The 18,736-nt window shown below is 36.6% G+C and overlaps 1 protein-coding gene across 1 annotated transcript in view; it reads left to right on the top strand.

The window, feature by feature from the left end:
- The window catches only part of FCHSD2 (FCH and double SH3 domains 2), a 243,650-nt gene that overhangs the window by 104,456 nt on the left and 120,458 nt on the right, over positions 1 to 18,736 (top strand). The window contains exons 6-8 of the mRNA XM_061380758.1: positions 8,694 to 8,827; positions 12,728 to 12,782; positions 13,725 to 13,853. Coding sequence (XP_061236742.1) covers positions 8,694 to 8,827; positions 12,728 to 12,782; positions 13,725 to 13,853 — 318 coding nt within the window. The remainder of the gene's footprint in view (positions 1 to 8,693; positions 8,828 to 12,727; positions 12,783 to 13,724; positions 13,854 to 18,736) is intronic.

Below are 18,736 nucleotides of genomic sequence, written 5' to 3'. Positions count from 1 at the left end.
CACTTAACATGAGATCTACCCTGTTAACAGATTTTTAAAGTGTACAATACAGTATTGTTATCTATAAGCACAATGTTGTGCAGACAATCTCTAAAACTTATTCATTTTGTATAACTGAATTTTTTTATGTTTGATTATTTTATGTATTTCATGTAAGTGGAATCATGCAGTATTTGTTCTTCTGTGACTGGCTTATTTCACTTGGCATAATGTCCTCTAGTTTCAACCATGTTGTTGCATGGATGCATGCATGGGATATCTTTCTTTTTTAAGGCTGAATAATATTCTACTGAATGTATATACCATATTTTTAAATACATTCATGCATTTATCCACATTTTGGTTATTTCCATATTTTGACTTTTGTGAATAGTGCTGCAGTAAACATGGGAATACTAATATTCTTTGAGATCCTGATTTCACTTCTTTTGGATAAATAGCTAGAAGTTGGATTGCTGGATAATGTGTGGTAGTTGTAGTTTTAATTTTTTGAGGAATCACTATACTCTTTTCCATAAAGAGCTGCACCACTTTGCATTCTCACCAACAGTGCACAAGGGTTCCAATTTCCCCCCAACCTTGCCAATACTTGTTGTCATTTGTTTTTTTGGTAATAAGCATCCTAACAGGTATGAGGTGATATCTCATTGTGGTTTTGATTTGTAGTTTCCCTGGTGATTAATGACATTGAGCAATCTTACACATTTTATTATCAAAATTTCCTTCACTATTAGCTTTTTAATTTTATAATTTTGTTATTCTTTTAGTAATTACTTTAGAGATTGCAATGTGCTTTTTTGACGTACTGTAAATTACCATGAATTGATACTTTTACTGCTCTTCATACTTTAAGTCTATTGTGAATTAGTATTTTGTCACCTCTTAAACAATGTAAAAATGTTTTAATAACATAATTCCATTTACCTCCCTGTTAGGACTTCTTTGCTATTAGACTTTTTGTCTCTGTCCATGTCTTTTGTACTTTTTCTGCACTTTCTTTATTAATGTGCTTTTCTCTGCACTTCAGTCTGAATTTTCAACTGTTATCTCCCAGTTGATTAACACTCTGTTCTGCTATTTATCTTTTTCTTTCTGTGTGTTTTTACAGATTGAAGTAGAGTTAATTTACAGTACTGTGTTATTTTCAGGTGTACAGTAAAGTGATTCAGTTTTATATATTTTTCAGATCATTTTCCAGTAAAAGTTATTTGAAGATATTAAATATAGGTCCCTATTGCTATACAGTAAATCCTTGTTACTTACCTGTTTTATTCGTAGTAGTTTGCATCTGTTCAGATCAGATCAGTCGCTCAGTCGTGTCCGACTCTTTGCGACCCCATGAATCGAAGCACGCCAGGCCTCCCTGTCCATCACCAACTCCCGGAGTTCACTCAGACTCACGTCCATCGAGTCAGTGATGCCATCCAGTCATCTCATCCTCTGTCGTCCCCTTCTCCTCCTGCCCCCAATCCCTCCCAGCATCATGGTCTTTTCCAATGAATCAACTCTTCACATGAGGTGGCCAAAGTACTGGAGTTTCAGCTTTAGCATCATTCCCTCCAAAGAAATCCCAGGGCTGATCTCCTTCAGAATGGACTGATTGGATCTCCTTGCACTCCAAGGGACTCCCAAGAGTCTTCTCCAACACCACAGTTCAAAAGCATCAATTCTTCGGCGCTCAGCCTTCTTCACAGTCCAACTCTCACATCCATACATGACCACAGGAAAAACCATAGCCTTGACTCGACGGACCTTTGTTGGCAAAGTAATGTCTCTGCTTTTTAATATGCTATCCAGGTTGGTCATAACTTTCCTTCCAAGGAGTAAGCGTCTTTTCATTTCATGGTTGCAGTGACCATCTGCAGTGATTTTGGAGCCCAGAAAAATAAAGTCTGACACTGTTTCCACTGTTTCCCCATCTATTTCCCATGAAGTGATGGGACCGGATGCCATGATCTTTGTTTTCTGAATGTTGAGCTTTAAGCCAACTTTTTCACTCTCCACTTTCACTTTCATCAGGAGGCTTTTGAGTTCCTCTTCACTTTCTGCTGTAAGGGTGGTGTCATCTGCATATCTGAGGTTATTGATATTTCTCCCGGCAATCTTGATTCCAGCTTGTGTTTTGTCCAGTCCAGCGTTTCTCATGATGTACTCTGCATATAAGTTAAATAAACAGGGTGACAATATACAGCCTTGACGAACTCCTTTTACTATTTGGAACCAGTCTGTTGTTCCATGTCCAATTCTAACTGTTGCTTACTGACCTGCATAAAATTTCTCAAGAGGCAGATCAGGTGTTCTGGTATTCCCATCTCTTTCAGAATTTTCCACAGTTTATTGTGATCCACACAGTCAAAGGCTTTGGCATAGTCAGTAAAGCAGAAATAGATGTTTTTCTGGAACTCTCTTGCTTTTTCCGTGATCCAGCGGATGTTGGCAATTTGATCTCTGATTCCTCTGCCTTTTCTAAAACCAGCTTGAACATCAGAAAGTTCACAGTTCACATATTGCTGAAGCCTGGCTTGGAGAATTTTGAACATTACTTTACTAGCATGTGAGATGAGTGCAATTGTGCAGTAGTTTGAGCATTCTTTGGCATTGCCTTTCTTTGGGATTGGAATGAAAACTGACCTTTTCCAGTCCTGTGGCCACTGCTGAGTTTTCCAAATTTGCTGGCATATTGAGTGCAGCACTTTCACAGCATCATCTTTCAGGATTTGGAATAGCTCAACTGGAATTCCATCACCTCCACTAGCTTTGTTCGTAGTGATGCTTTCTAAGGCCCACTTGACTTCACATTCCAGGATGTCTGGCTCTAGGTCAGTGATCACACCATCGTGATTATCTGGGTCGTGAAGATCGTTTTTGTACAGTTCTTCTGTGTATTCTGGCCACCTCTTAGTATCTTCTGCTTCTGTTAGGTCCATACCATTTCTGTCCTTTATCGAGCTCATCTTTGTGTGAAATGTTCCTTTGGTATCTCTGATTTTCTTGAAGAGATCCCTAGTCTTTCCCATTCTGTTGTTTTCCTCTATTTCTTTGCATTGATCGCTGAAGAAGGCTTTCTTATCTCTTCTTGCTATTCTTTGGAACTCTGCATTCAGATGTTTATATCTTTCCTTTTCTCCTTTGCTTTTCACTTCTCTTCTTTTCACAGCTATTTGTAAGGCCTCCCCATACTAATTTATCCCTTCTCTCCTGCTTTTTCTCTTTGATAATATGTTTGTTTTATATGTCTGTGAGTCTATTTCTGTTTGTATATAGATTCATTTGTATTTTTTGGATTCCACATATAAGTGCTATCATATAATATTTGTTTTTGTCTTATTTCTTCATTTAGTATGATATTCTGTAGGTCCATCCATGTTTCTGCAGATGGCAAAATTTTGCTCTTTTTATGCCTAAATAATAGTCCAGTGTGTGTATGTGTATCGTGTATGCCACATCTTTAAATTTTTTTGAGTATCGTTGATTTATAATGTTGTCTTAGTTTCTGCTGTAGTGTAGTTATATACACTTATATCCACTCTTTTTTAGATTCTGTTTTCGTATAGGTTGTTACAAATGTTGTTTTCATTTCTTGACTGTTGTGCATAGTGCTCCTGTGCTGTTCTGCTATTTCTAATCTGCTTTTAAAACTTATCTTTTGGAATCTTAGTGTATTCTTCAGTTCTAGAATTTTTTATTTTTTAAAAAATGGAGTCAATGTTTCTGATGCAATTCTTCATGTTTTTTCTTTCTCCTGTTTAATGTATTACTCCTAATCTCTGTTTTATAGTTCCACTATGTGAACACTATAGGTCTCTTTTTATCATTATCTGTTTTTTTGTTTGTTTGCTTGTTTTTAGTTATTTGGGTCTACTGCTTTTGTAAGCCTCATGGAGCTGGATATTATGGATAAAAATTGTAGAGACTATGGAAGATGTTTTCTGTTTCCAAAGAGAGTTAAGTTTTTTAGCACGCAGATAGAATACTATTTAATCACTTTGATTCTGTTAGGGTCTATCTAGCGTTCGACTTTTTAGGCTTGTCTTTTTCACTTTTGTCCTTACTTCTGGGGTCTTACCTGAAAGTATAGGATATTTACCAAAGCCTTTCTGTTTTGACAAGACTTGAACTCCAGTCTTTTTCTTCTCAACATCATGTAGCTGCTCTGCTCATGTAGCTGTTCGTTGCTCAGCTCATTAGCCTTTTAGCTACTGTTCTTTCCTGAATTTCTTGGAGCTTCATTCCACACATGCCATTTAGAAGTCAACTGATGACTTGGGGAAATTGCATTCAGATTTTGTGGCTTGCTTGTCTGTAGTACTCTACTTCCAAGATTGAGTCTCTCAAGTTCCTACTCTTTTGGCACCCTCAAACTCCAACCTCTGTTTCCACAGTCTAGTTAAAAAGAGCAAAAAACAAACAAACAAACAAACAAACCCACTTTCTGTTTATATTCTACTTCTCTGTGCTGCGGCTGCTGCTGCTAAGTCGCTTCTGTCGTGTCTGACTCTGTGTGACCCCAGAGACCAGCCCACCAGGCTCCCCCATCCCTGGGATTCTCCAAGCAAGAACACTGGAGTGGGTTGCCATGTCCTCCTCCAGTGCATGAAAGTGAAAGTGAAAGTGAAGTCGCTCAGTCATGTCTGACTCTTAGCGACCCCATGGACTGCAGCCTACCAGGCTCCTCCGTCCATGGGATTCTCCAGGCAAGAGTACTGGAGTGGGGTGCCATTGCCTTCTCCGTACTTCTCTGTACCATGATTCAAAAATTGCCATAAGGGAAAAAGTCAAGGTGAATGTAGAGCTTACCTAGCTATGCTTCTCTTCTTCCAGATATCAAGTCCCTTAAGTCCAGTGTGTATTGCTATTCTTTAATTCTGGCTATTTCTAAAAATCTCTGTTGTCTAACTTTTACAGTTAATAGAGTAGAAGAGGATAGTCTAAAACAAATTGTTCATGATCAAAACCAATTTGACTTAAAATTCTCTAATATCTTTTTAATTGAAATATAGTTGATTTATAGTATTAATTTATTTTGAGTTGAATAATATAATGGTTTAAAATATTTATAGATTATGCTTCATTTATAGTTACTATATAGTACTAGATATATTCTTCGTGCTGCACAATATATTCATGTATCTTATCTCTTGCTCCTCTCCCCTTATCTCACTCCACTGGTAACCACTGGTCTGTTCTTTATATATATGAGTCTGCTTCTTCTTTGTTGTATTCACTACTTTATTTTTTAAATTCCACATATAAGTATTAATGTACACTGTTTGGCTTTCTCTGACTTATTTCACTAAGCATAATACCCTCCAAATCCATCCATGTTGTTGCAAATGGCAAATTTTCATTCTTTTTTATGACTGAGTAGTATTCCTTCGTGTGTGAGCTATATGTATACCATATCTTCTTTACCTATTCATCTGTTGATGGGCACTTAGATTACTTCCAAATCTTGGCAATTGTAAATAATGCTGCTATGAACACTGAGGTGCATGTATCTTTTTAAATTAGTGTTTTCATTTTCTATGGATATATTGCCAGGAGTAGACTATTGGATCATATGGTAGTTCTAAGTTTTTTTAAGGAACCTTCATACTGTTTGCCACAGTGGCTGCCCCAATTTTTATTCCCACCAACAGAGTACCAAGGTTCCCTTTTTTCCCACATCCTTGCCAGCGTTTGTTATTTGTGGTCTTTTTGATGATAGTCATACTGATAGGTGTGAAGTCATACCTCACTGTAGTTTTGATGTGCATTTTTCTGATGACTAGTGATGTTGAGCATCTTTTCATGTGCCTGTTGGCCATCTGCATATCTTCTTTGGAAAATTGTCTATTCAGGTCTTCTGCCCATTTTTTAATCAGGTTTTTTTTAATATCAAATTGTTTGAACTGTTTATATATTTGAATGTTAACCCCTCTGTAACATTTTAATGTTCTTTTTTAAAATTTTGTCTATTTTGTCAATTTTATTTATTGTTTAAATAGTTTTACAGAAAAATAGCTTCTTCACCTCAGTAGACTATTTATGTTTCCTACTCCTTTACCTTCGTAGTTTTTATAGTAGTTGTAATTAATACATGGATAATTATTTTTAGAGTATTCTGTTTTTTTGTGTTCTCTATTTCCTAATTTATTGTTAATGTTTCTATACAAGCTTTATGTTTATTATTTTTTACTTCTGAATACATCTTTCATTTATTCTGCTTTATGTAATCATTCCTCTGTTTTATTACCACTAAGGTAATAAGAATTCAATTTTTTTTAAGTTATTTTCTTAGGATGAACTTCCAGGACATGATTACCGGGTCAGAGAACCTTCAAGTTGTTAGCAGGTCTATCTATCCTAGTATCTGTGTCATACTCAGGAATCATACTTTTAATTTCTTCAGTAGAATTCTGAATTATAATATCCACGTTTTTCATTTTGTATGATCCCTTAGCTCTAATGTAAACTTACATTCATGTCTCTATTCAGTGCTAATACCTCTTAGGAAAAAGTTGGACATGTATCACATCAAGGCTTTTCTTAACCTAGGTACTATTAAGCTTCTTTTTAAGTATATAACTTAATCCTCCTCTGAAAATTGTATTTCTACAGAAAAAAAAATTTTATTTTAAAAATTGGAAAGGAAATCCTATTCCTTTGCAAATTAAGTTTGATGACTTATTTAATAAATATTTTTGATATTTTGCTCTGTGCAAGCATTTTCCTTTGAAGAAGAACCCAAATTACTGTCACTTGAAAGAGTCCACTTGGGTGGTGGAAAACACTTGGTTGTTATTTTAATGAATGCTAGGGAAGAAAGGTCACAAGAGATCTCTTCATTGTGCACACAGGCTCTCTCTAATACTGTTTGATAAACTATCTTAGAAACTTATGTAAAGAGAAAAAGCAAGTAGGATAGACCCAACTAGAGTTTAATGAAGAGATTTTTGAGAAGTGCTTTTAAAAATATGAATAACACAAAATTCATCTAATATTGTGGCACATATAGAATGTAATTTAATTAACAACCTTTTATAGATGGAAATTAATTAATATTTATGAGTTATTAGCTTACCTGGGAGTAAGGAGAGATGTCTTTTCCTTCAAAGGGTAGGGATATAAGGAGTGAGTGGCTCTGTGTGTGTGTGTGTGTGTGTGTATATGCATGTGCTTGTGTGTATGTGCTCATGTACATGTACCCATGGTGTTCACTCTGTGTGAATATTCCAAGATTCTATCCACATGGCTTGCAATCCTCAGGAAAACCTTTGACCTACTGTGTTTCATTTCCTCTCAAAATATTCAAATTAGCAACCTTTTCAGTGCTGTGTATCACCATGGGACTCTTGGGCTTCCCTTCATTGATTAGTTTTTCTGAAGCCAAGTTTCATTGTTTTGGATGTACATTTTGGATATAGATACCTTACACCTGACTCTTTTAAATAATCCATCCCTTTTGCCCATTAAACACAGCTGTATTTTTTCAGGCTATGCTCCACTTCCTGACTATTAATATCTAATTGTAGCCATGGAGCATTCTCTTAGCTCTTCACACATGCAAGCCTGGCATTATTGGGATGTTTAGCACTATTCTGTGGGAGTGTTAGGTTGTCGTGAAGGAGGAAAGAGGTGTTTTTGTTTGGTTCTACCCTTTATTCATAGCCTGACACTTATTACATGCTCAATAAATGTACCCATAGGGAACCTTTCAGATCTCTCTCTTCCTGTAGAGTAGTCCCTTTCTTAACACCTAAGTTACTGAGAAACTCTAGCCTGTATGTCAAATGTTTAAATTTCAATTTATTTGTGCTTTACCCTTGCTCTTCTGATGTTCTTGTTCTACTCTACACTGTTGATCCTGGCACAGTAGTCTCTTAACCAGTGTCTCTTCCTGCTTTGCTGATTTCTTCAGTCTCCACCATGTATTGACAGTGTTATTCCACGCTCAGAAGTTTTTCAATGGAGGTTTGAGCTGAATTGAGCTCAAACTGGGGAAACTGGCCTCAAACTGTTTCCAACTGGGGAAAAAAATTCCACTTTGGACATCCAGAAGGGTCCCAAAGCAGTGTTACTTGGGCCCCATTGTGTTATAAGAGTTATTCATTAAATATTTCTTTGAGTTATTATGTCTGTCCCTTCTCCTTGAATCTGTATGTGTATCCAAAGAGTTGAATTTGGGATAGTTTTGAGTAATAATTGTTATGTGGTACCCAGGTTTCTTTGTTTTCTCCTTCATCTTGGACTTACCATGTTAAACTCAGATTTCACTCTTCCTTCACTCACTTCTGACATGAATCCTTCAGTATCCTTTGTGCCGTCAGTTTCCCAAACATATAGATAGGAGACTTTATTAATATTATGAAGATTACAGAATTGCTTTAATCTTTTGCCTTTATTGCTGTGCTCCAACACTGAGAACATTTTCTTTGTTGCTCTTCTTATGCCCTAGTCAGTTATCAGCAGCACTCAGAGGTTATTTCTCAAAGCAGAGTTATCAGGCAAAATGTGACACTATTCCATACATTACTTGAAATGGGAGTACCAGCTGTTCACTGGGTTTTAATTTGCAATTTGAAGGGTTCTAAATGTGCTGATTCTTCTCCTGGGTTTCCATCCTGAGGGCATAGTGCATAGTTCTTAGGACAGACTCATTTTCTGTAAGCCTAAAGACTAAAATCATAATAACTGCACTTTGTATTTTACAGTGTGTGGACCAGTTGACAAAGATCCAAACTGAACTGCAAGAGACAGTAAAAGATTTAGCTAAAGGCAAGAAGAAGTACTTTGAGACTGAACAGATGGCTCATGCAGTACGAGAGAAAGCTGACATTGAGTCAAAGTATGTGTTTTAGCATTTCTGAAAAAGTAATTATGCAAATAAATGTTATTTTTGCCAGTGCTTTGTTTTCTGTTAGTACAGGGCATTTCATCAGACATGTAAATGTTACATACTTTAGATCAAATTTTTCTCTTACATTGGTTGATTTTATTTACATTAATATTAGCAAAATGAGAATGTTTGATCAGTTTTCACATTAAATTGAATTTTGAAAAAGAAAGAAGACAAATGAACATTGTATTGGAAGCTTAGCAAGAGTCTGCTTAAGTTGCTTAGATGTCTGAATATCAGGGTTTTAGAGCCTCATTTTTCTCATGCCAGACTAAATCAATTGTAGTTGAAAAATCCCTGATGCTCAGTGTGCCACTGAAGGATGATGGACACATCAAGTGAACAAGAGCACTGACCTCAGTGTAGAAATCCTGCTCTAGAATTTTCTCTTATATGAAGTTCTAACATACACTTTTTAATGTATGCTTTAGCAACTGTGTGTGATTTTCACTTTCAGTATATGTGAATTACAAGTCCTTTATTTAAAAATAATTAGGAAAAGAACGAACTGGCAGTTTATAACACAAAGAAATGTAAAGCTAGCAGTTAGAGATTTTTGCAATGACAGCTTGAGGAAAGATTAAAATTTCTTAAGAATAAGGACACCTGTGTTATTGAATGGTATTCTGAAGATGTCTATAAGGAAGGGTAAGACTCCCATTCAGTCAGTTCACCAATGGAAAATGTAGGAGTTTGAACTCCTAGTCATGGAATCAGAAAGTCTGTACAATTGAACACTTGTGCAGACTAGGAAGGAGTCAGGGGTGTCTTTCTAATATATTTTTCTGTCTGCAGGAAATTAAGCAATCTCATAGGCAAATGTTGTGAAAATTTAGGGGCTCCTGGAAAGTGTATTTTGTACCAAGGGATGGTAAATGAATATTCATAACGTGCTTAATGTTACTGGAAAACATATTTAACATTTCCCTTAGTTTATTTTCTTAATTATTTTATTTTTATAAGCATACAGATATTTCCTATACTTTCTTAAGAGTTGGTGAACCCATCTTCTCAGTAAGATCTGAAGTTTTTAGATTAGATTCTCTCCAATTAGGGATATCCTGACATGGTGGTTTTTAAGAACTTGTTTTTTTAAATTCTCAGAGATTTGAAAACAGAGAATTGACAGATTTTGTAGAGCATATATAAATACCTACTTGAGCCAAGGTCCACGGGTGAAAATGAGGACAGTTATGGGGCTTTTCTTGAGAGGTATGGATTTGACACAGGGACTTTCCTGTAGCTCAAACGGTTAAGAATCTGCCTGGGATGCAGAAGATCAGGGTTCGATTCCCGGGTGGGGAAGTTCCTCTGGAGAAGGGAATGGCAATCCCCTCTAGTATTCTTGCCTGGAGAATTCCATGGACAGAGAAGCCTGACAGGCTACAGTCCGCGGGATCACAAAGAGTTGGACACGACTGAGCGACTAACACACACACAAATGGATTTGGCACAGATGCTGATCACAAGAAACTGCCTCCTAATATGGTTCAGATTCAAAGAGGGTACAGCAGATCAGACATTTAGTTCCACGTGTAACTTTTCATGAAAATTAATTCTACAACAGGGAAAGAAATATCTCTTTATTCACTTGCTAAGTTTTTTTTTGAATGATTAGTCTATACTGGGTACCATGGATCCAGAAATCAGTAAGATAAGCTTTGCCCTCAAAAAGTCTAAAGCCTAGAATTAAAAACAAATGTGTATTAAAGTAAATTTATGGTTTGTTTATTCACAGTAAACTCAAAGAAAGTAAATGCCGAATGTCACCTAGTAATTATTTTAGTAGTTGTGTGAAAACACTGTTATATAAGTCTAGAAGATAGATTAATTTTGCCTAATGAGAAAGGAAACCTTTATAGAAGAACTGGTATTTGGGCACAGTTCTGAAGAATGGTTTTTCTAAGTAGAGATGAGAAGAAAGACCAGGAAGGGGAAGTGAAAACTGGGGTATATACAGTTTTGACAGATGATTTGACAGGTAATGGGATGTGTACATTCAGATGTGTACATTAGGAGAGAGCATAGAAGGAAGTATACAGTTTGATGGATGAGTTCCGCTTTAAATATATAGGTTCTGAAAAACCTGTGGGACCATGGAGTTAATGTATTTGGTAGAAGGTTATATATCTGACTCTCACAGGAGAATTTGGGCCTGAAGATCTTGCTTTGGGGGTTAGTTGCATATCAGATGATAGTTAAAATGATGGCATCATATATAAAATGAGATGAGAAGTTGAGTTTGGAAACCTAAGGAACGTGAACATTTGGAAAGTGGGTGAGGAAGGGGGAGTATGCAGTATAGTTCATTGTTTGTATCAATATATATTTTATTTGTTCTAGATGATAATCTTTGAAGTTAGAAACTTTATTATTTTACTTGTTACTAGTATTTTCTTTATTGCCACCCAAGGATTGTATGAGGATTGGCAAATGAAGCAGAAACCATAAACTTAAATCCTTATATTAGAAAATCCAGATGCAACTCAGACTATTTAGATAATGGCTACAAAAAAAGTAGAAATGAGTATACCCCAAACACAGTCTTTCTTAACCCTGAACAGGCACTCCAATTTTAAAGTCTGTAGCCTTTGCTTTTCTAGATCAAAATGAATAGGAATCTGACTAATAAAACCCCCATCAAGTATGAATGTAATAACAAAGTAGAAAAATAACAGGAGTATTTTAGATCCAACTATTTTTTTTAAACAGTGGAGCAGTTGGGATGCATATTTGTGCATCTAACAAGAGAGTGTTTTTCTCTTTTTAGAAAGTTGAGAGACAGCTTTTGCTATCCTCTTCACATTGGCTCATCAGAGACTGTCTTGCTCTGTCTTTCAGTACCAAATAGCCTGCAACTTTACTTCATATTATGGCATAGTGTCCAGCACATGCATTGACTTTTCCCATGGCAATCACCATGACACTGTAGTCAAGACAAACATTGCAGCTTCAAAAATCACTGGTCATGGGAATGTTGGTTGTTCTTTAGCATTTATCTGTTGACTTTCTCCTTACTTTTACCTCTAGTTGTTTGGGTAAAGCGAAATGGCAACCTACTCCAGTATTCTTGCCTGGAGAATCCCATGGATGGATGAGCCTGGTGGTCACAAAGAGTTGGACACAACTGAGCGACTTCACTTCACTTCACCATATTTTTATTACTGATTTTAATTGTGGTTCCCCTCACAAGCTGAGAGGGATTGAGAGAAATAAGTACCCCAGAAAAGAGAAGGTTAAACAGTAAAATCATACAGGGTAGAAAGTTGCAGGGCTTTATCACTATGTTCTGAGTACTATGTTAAGAGTGGAGGGAGCACTCCAACAAGAACTGTTAGTGGGAGACATGATGGAATTAAGGCCTTTGTAGGGCCTGTCAATATCATTCCGTAGGTTGCCTTCCTGGCATTGTTACAGCCTATTGCAGCCTATTGTTACAGGCCGGGGAAGCCTGCTAATCTTTGCCTCCATAGGTTGGTTGTCCATGGGCTTCTTTAAGCTTCCTTGCAGGTACTAAAGTATGTGCAACTATATGGTACTGGGAATAACCTATAGTTTGATGGCTTCTGTTTATTAGGCAATACCAACATACTAAATTTGTCAAATTGTATTTTTCTCATTCAGGATATTTTTATTTTATTAATCCCACTATTTTCTTTTTCACCATAATATTAAATTCTTCCTGTAGTAAAATAAAGGAAAATAATAATTGCGTTTGGTTTTCTATTTATCTAGTTCTCTTTTAGAATGGTGTTATGGGAAAATGTCACTTTTTTAAAAAATTATTAATTATAATAATCATTATGTAATTTGATAGTTATTAAATATACTTTTCTATTTTCATTATAGATCTAAACTTAGTCTTTTTCAATCAAGAATCAGTTTACAGAAGGCAAGCGTAAAGGTGAGTTTTTGAAAACTTTATTTCACAAGAAACCTTAGCTTAAAAAAAAAAGAACTGGGCCTTTTGAAGGTGCAGTTAAATTATTTCCATCTAGTTTCCGTATAGAGAAGCATTTTAAAGTCATTAGGGAAGAACTTTTTTCCCAGTTCATGGAGTTTTTCAACGAGGTGTCAGCCCTTTGGATACTCCCTGCTTCTCAAGATTGCTTTAGAGGTAAATTTCTGTGCCTAACCTGCTTAGGACTGTTGCCTTTAGCACTTAGTCCAAGAGACTTTAACTGGTCTTTGGGCTTTAGAAAGCTTTACAAAATCCATTTCACTTAGGTTTACACCTCTAAGCACAATATTCTAGGCCAGATGCAGGTGAATTTTTCCTGTGGTATCCTCAAGCTGTAGAATACCTGATAAATAAACTTAGTGACCTGCCTTTGTCTGCTAAGCTCCCCTCTAGCATGCATTTCTTTTGCCACATTAGAGTGTGTTGATTTTTTTAAAATGATTTTCTAACTCCAGCAGATTTACTGATGTCTTTGAAGATAAGAGACTTACTTAATTTGAGAAACATTATTCTCCCATCAGAATAAAATGAGCATACAATTTTGAAGTTCTCTCAAAAGCTTTGAAAATACATAAAGTATAAATAATAAATATTTGAAAACCCTCTTATTATGTGAGGCCTGGCATGCTGCAGCTCATGGGGCCGCAAAGAGTCGGACACAACTGAGTGACTGAACTGAACTGAACTTACTATGTGACAAAGTTCTAGTCACTGTTTATTGAGTTCTTCAATAGTGTTGAAGAATTCTTACATGCATATAAATGTTTCTTCACCTGGTCATCTTTACTCTTACTGGGGAACCGATTAAGAGTGGTAGTGCCCTTGTATGTTTTTCAGTGCTGTGTCGGTTTGCACTAACTATTTTTTCCTCTTACTATGTTTTAGTTAAAAGCCCGGCGATCTGAGTGTAATTCCAAAGCTACCCATGCAAGGAATGATTATCTTCTTACATTAGCGGCAGCAAATGCACACCAGGATCGCTACTATCAAACAGATTTAGTTAATATCATGAAGGTAATACAGCCTTAATATCTGCAGTAATTTTGTTTGAGTTGACTGTTGGGTGTATGGGATTGAGTCTATAGAATAGCAGGCAATACCTTGCTTTTTGCTGGAATATGGAATATACTTTGTATTGTCTATGTAACCTCTGTTTCATATAATTCTGAATTAATTTTAGTATAAGAAAATGTTTAAGAAAAATCATAGTAAAAGGTTGTATTATTCCCTACCAGCAGCATTTATTTACTGTATAGTGTTTATTAATATATGATTATTTTTTAAAAGCTTCAGTTCAGTTCAGTTCAGTCACTCAGTCACGTCTGACTCTTTGCGACCCCGTGAACTGTAGCACGCCAGGCCTCCCTGTCCATTACCAACTCCCGGAGTCCACCCAAACCCATGTCCATCAAGTCAGTGATGCCATCCAACCATCTCATCCTCTGTTGTCCCCTTCTCCTCCTGCCCTCAATCTTTCCCAGCATCAGGGTCTTTTCCAGTGAGTCAGCTCTTTGCATCAGGTGGCCAAAGTATTGGAGTTTCAGCTTCAACATCAGTCCTTCCAGTGAACACCCAGGACTGATTTCCTTTAGGATGGACTGGTTGGATCTCCTTGCAGTCCAAGGGACTCTCAAGAGTCTTCTCCAACACCACAGTTCAAAAGCATCAATTCTTCGGCACTCAGCCTTCTTTATAGTCCAACTCTCACATCCATACATGACCACAGGAAAAACCATAGCCTTGACTAGTTGGACCTTTGTTGGCAAAGTAATGTCTCTGCTTTTTAATATGCTGTCTAGATTGGTCATAACTTTCCTTCCAAGGAGTAAGTGTCTTTTAATTTCATTGCTGCAGTCACCATCTGCAGTGATTTTGGAGCCCAGAAAAATAAAGTCAGCCACTGTTCCCACTGTTTCCCCATCTATCTGCCATAAAGTGATGGGACTGGGTGCCATGATCTTCGTTTTCTGAATGTTGAGCTTTAAGCCAACTTTTTCACTCTCCTCTTTCACTTTCATCAGGAGGCTTTTTAGTTCCTCTTCACTTTCTGCCATAAGGGTGGTGTCATCTGCATTTCTGAGGTTATTGATATTTCTCCTGGCAATCTTGATTCCAGCTTGTGCTTCATCCAGCCCAACGTTTCTCATGATGTACTCTGCATATAAGTTAAATAAGCAGGGTGACAATATACAGCCTTGACATACTCCTTTTCCTATTTGGAACCAGTCTGTTGTTCCATGTCCAGTTCTAACTGTTGCTTCCTGACCTGCATACAGGTTTCTCAAGAGGCAGATCAGGTCGTCTGGTATGCCCATCTCTTTCAGAATTTTCCACAGTTTATTGTGATACACACAGTCAGAGGCTTAGATTTTTAAAATTTAATCATTTTATACTTAATTGATAGATAAGCTTGTGCATTAATGTTTTATGATTTTGAGGTGCCTAGGGGTAAAACAAGAGAAAATATAACTAGTAGTTATATGAGGATGTTAGAATGGGTTACAGTTACTTATATACCAAAATTCAATCTTGGTTTTCCTCTATTTATACATCTATATGTATCTTTAACTTTAACTCAAGGAAAAGACAAAGGGTGGAGAAGAAACTTTTTTTAACCTGCTGCCAGTTTTGCCCTCATGGCTGGTAGACAAGTTCTGCTTTGAAATTGTATCTCTTTTTCTTCTGTCTTCTCAAGGGCCCAAACTTGATTATTCTGTTTTTATTTTCAACCCATCCCTCTCAAATACATTATTCTTAATGACTGTCCAAACACATTGCTTTGATTGAATTGCTTGCTCTACAAATCAGAGATGTTGAGAAGGGAGTGCAGCAAGTTATTGTTTTTTCCTTTTTTTTTTTTTTTATATGATGGCTCTGAGAAAGAGATAAACTGTCCAGAAACTACAAGTTCTTTCCTTGAAAATAGAGACAGGTCATATACTGGAACCTTTAAGGAAAAATGAAGGGATGGAGAGAGTACTACTGAACTAAGAAGTATCCTATTGCAGTTTTTTTATTTCCTTTTGATTTATTGTGTGAAACCCCTTTTCCTGATTTCTGTGCTATTCTGACTTCTGCTGGTTAGAATATAAGAGATGAGAGAGATCTGAATTATTTTGACATCTCAGACGAGAACTCTTCAGACATTTTCCCATAAAATAGTTGACCTAGAAGTTTAGACATGTTATTAGGGGTTGCATAGTGCTTCAGACTTACAAGGACCAACTGGAGACTTGGCAAATATATACTTTCCCCTTTGAATATTTTTAAATGAACATTGTATTAATTTAAACAGTAGCAAAAATAAAATATATATTTTTTTAATTGAATCCACAGTCAAAAAAGATTTCTTACCTAAAATCCTATGACCTTTTATATACCAGCAAAAGTACAGTATTATTTGGGGATCTGCTTCCTGCCAGAAAAAAAGAGGAGATTAATGGGCCTAGCTGGACCTCAGATTATGTATCTTTGAATACACTTTGAAGTCCTTTTATACCTAGGTATTTGATCATCATTGGGTAGATGTGCTTCAGATTACTCATTTCATGAAACATTATAGGGTATTGAATGATAAAAAATCAAGGCAGGAATCCCTCCTGTCCTTTAGAAACAGGAAATTGTATTCTCAAATTTCACATTGTGTGTGCTAATTCATTTCCTTCGTTATGCAAATTCTGTAGTCTGCAATATTGAATAATATCTATTAATAATACTGTTAGCTACTTAGTAAGTTTCTATCATTGAATTGATAGTGACCCTTTAGTGGCTGTCTATTTTCTGGATTTTTGTTAATGTTTCTGGACTTTTGTTAATAGCTTAACTGGAATCTTTTAAACAAAATTTTTATGATGGTATAGATGATCTTATGTGCAAAGCAGAAGTAGAGACTCAGATGTAGAGAACAAATGTATGAATATCAAGGGGATAGTGGGTACGTGGGAGGAATTGAGCGATTGGGATTGACATATATACACTATTGATAATATGTACAAAATAGATAACCAGTGAGAACCTGCTGTACAGCCCAGGGAATTCTATTATATGCTCTGTGGTGACCTAAATGGGAAGGAAATCCAAAAAGAGGGGATATATGTATACGTATAACTGATTCACTTTCTTCTACAGTAGAAACTAACACAACATTGTAAAGTAACTATACTCCAAAAAAAAATTAATTAAAAAGGTTTTATATGAATAGCTTGAAAGCAGGAAATTTAAGTCATTGATTTTATCATACAATGATACACATTTAATAGTTACTTATAGTATGGTTGGAGAAGGAAATGGCAACCCACTCCAGTATTGCCTGGAGAATCCCATGGACCCAGGAGCCTGGTGGGCTACAGTCCACGGGATCGCAAAGAGTCCGACACTACTGAGTGACTTCACTTTCACTATAGTATGGTAGCTACTGTGCTAGGCTTTGGAAGAAGCAAAAATAAACAAGACACTCTTCTTATTCTTAAAGGGCTCAGACTAGTTAAAGAGAGATAATTTAGAAATGATAAATCAGAATAATGAATTCACATAAAAGGACCATGGATAGTAGTAATCATAACTGTCTTTTTTTTTTTTTTGATTACTTGATATTACCCTGCTGCTGCTGCTGCTGCTGCTGCTGCTGCTAAGTCGCTTCAGTCATGTCTGACTCTGTGCAACCCCATAGATGGCAGCCCACCAGGCTCCCCCGTCCCTGGGATTCTCCAGGCAATTCTAATCACTTTATGCATATTATCCTTTCTCATTTTCTTCTTTGACCTGGTTAGTGTGTATAGTTCATTATTTAAATAACACACTAGCCTGTAAATGAATGAAATCCCAACTCTGGATGAACCACTCTTTACCAGCATCTAAATAATCAAGTCCTATCGAAGAAAATCTTTCAATAAAGCAGATTCATGATCATAAATTAATGTGGCTGTGCTGGGCTTAGTTGCTAAGTCATGTCTAACTCTCTGTGACCCCATGGACTGTATCCCACCAGGCTCCTCTGTCCATGGGGATTCTCCAGGCAAGAATACTGGGGTGGGTTGCCAGGTCCTCCTCCAGGGGATCTTCCCAACCCAGGGATGGAACCGAGGTCCTATGCATTGCAGGTGGATTCTTTACCATCTGAGCTACCAGGGAAGCCCAAATTAATGTGGAACCAGTTTCAAATGGATCCTCAAAACTGTTCAGATATCCTCCTGTATTTCCCTGATTGACTTTCTCTACTATTTTCAACAATTTTGTCAACTTTTTCCCTTTTCTTAAAATCTCAGACTTATCCCAGCTCTTTCACACTTGGCAGGTGGTCTTTCTTGCTAATTTTTAGAGAAAAGAGAAACCATTAAAAGGGAATTCCATTACTGTCCTATTACAGGCTTCATCTGTATTGAAGACTCTTCCAAGAAGTCTAATATCAAGAGTTGTTTCTCCTTTCTAAAGATGATCGTTTCACTTCAGCTTTGGATGGTATCTCATTCCCTCGCACCTTCTCAGGGATTTAAAACAATTGACTATTCCTGTTTTTTTCCCTTATATTTCTGGGATGTTCTATTCTTAGATTAACAGTTGATAGCATCTTAGACGACAGCCCTCCTTATGTTTATCTTTTGTGTTACACTGCTCTGGTCTGGTTTAATTGCCCTCTGTGTGCCCTGTAATGGGGTTATTCTGGGACCTCTCTTCGCCTGTCTCCTGTGTAGTGTCCTCAACTGCCTGTATCGCATCTTCTTTGTTCTTAGTGTACTTTGCTCCTTGGTGGAATACATCCTCTAGTACTTTCTTGAGAGAGTGGGCATGAGAGGTAAGTTTTTTAAGATACTATATTATGAAGGTGTTATTTTTCTGTGCTCATACTTAGGTGTAGAATTAAAGGTTAAAAACCTTTTTTATTCAAATGTTGAAGACGA

Source organism: Bos javanicus, chromosome 15 (genome assembly GCF_032452875.1).
Source record: "Bos javanicus breed banteng chromosome 15, ARS-OSU_banteng_1.0, whole genome shotgun sequence".
Classification (NCBI taxonomy): domain Eukaryota; kingdom Metazoa; phylum Chordata; class Mammalia; order Artiodactyla; family Bovidae; genus Bos; species Bos javanicus.
The sequence above is the reverse complement of the archived record's forward strand: the minus strand, read 5'-3'. Positions and strand labels throughout refer to the sequence as shown.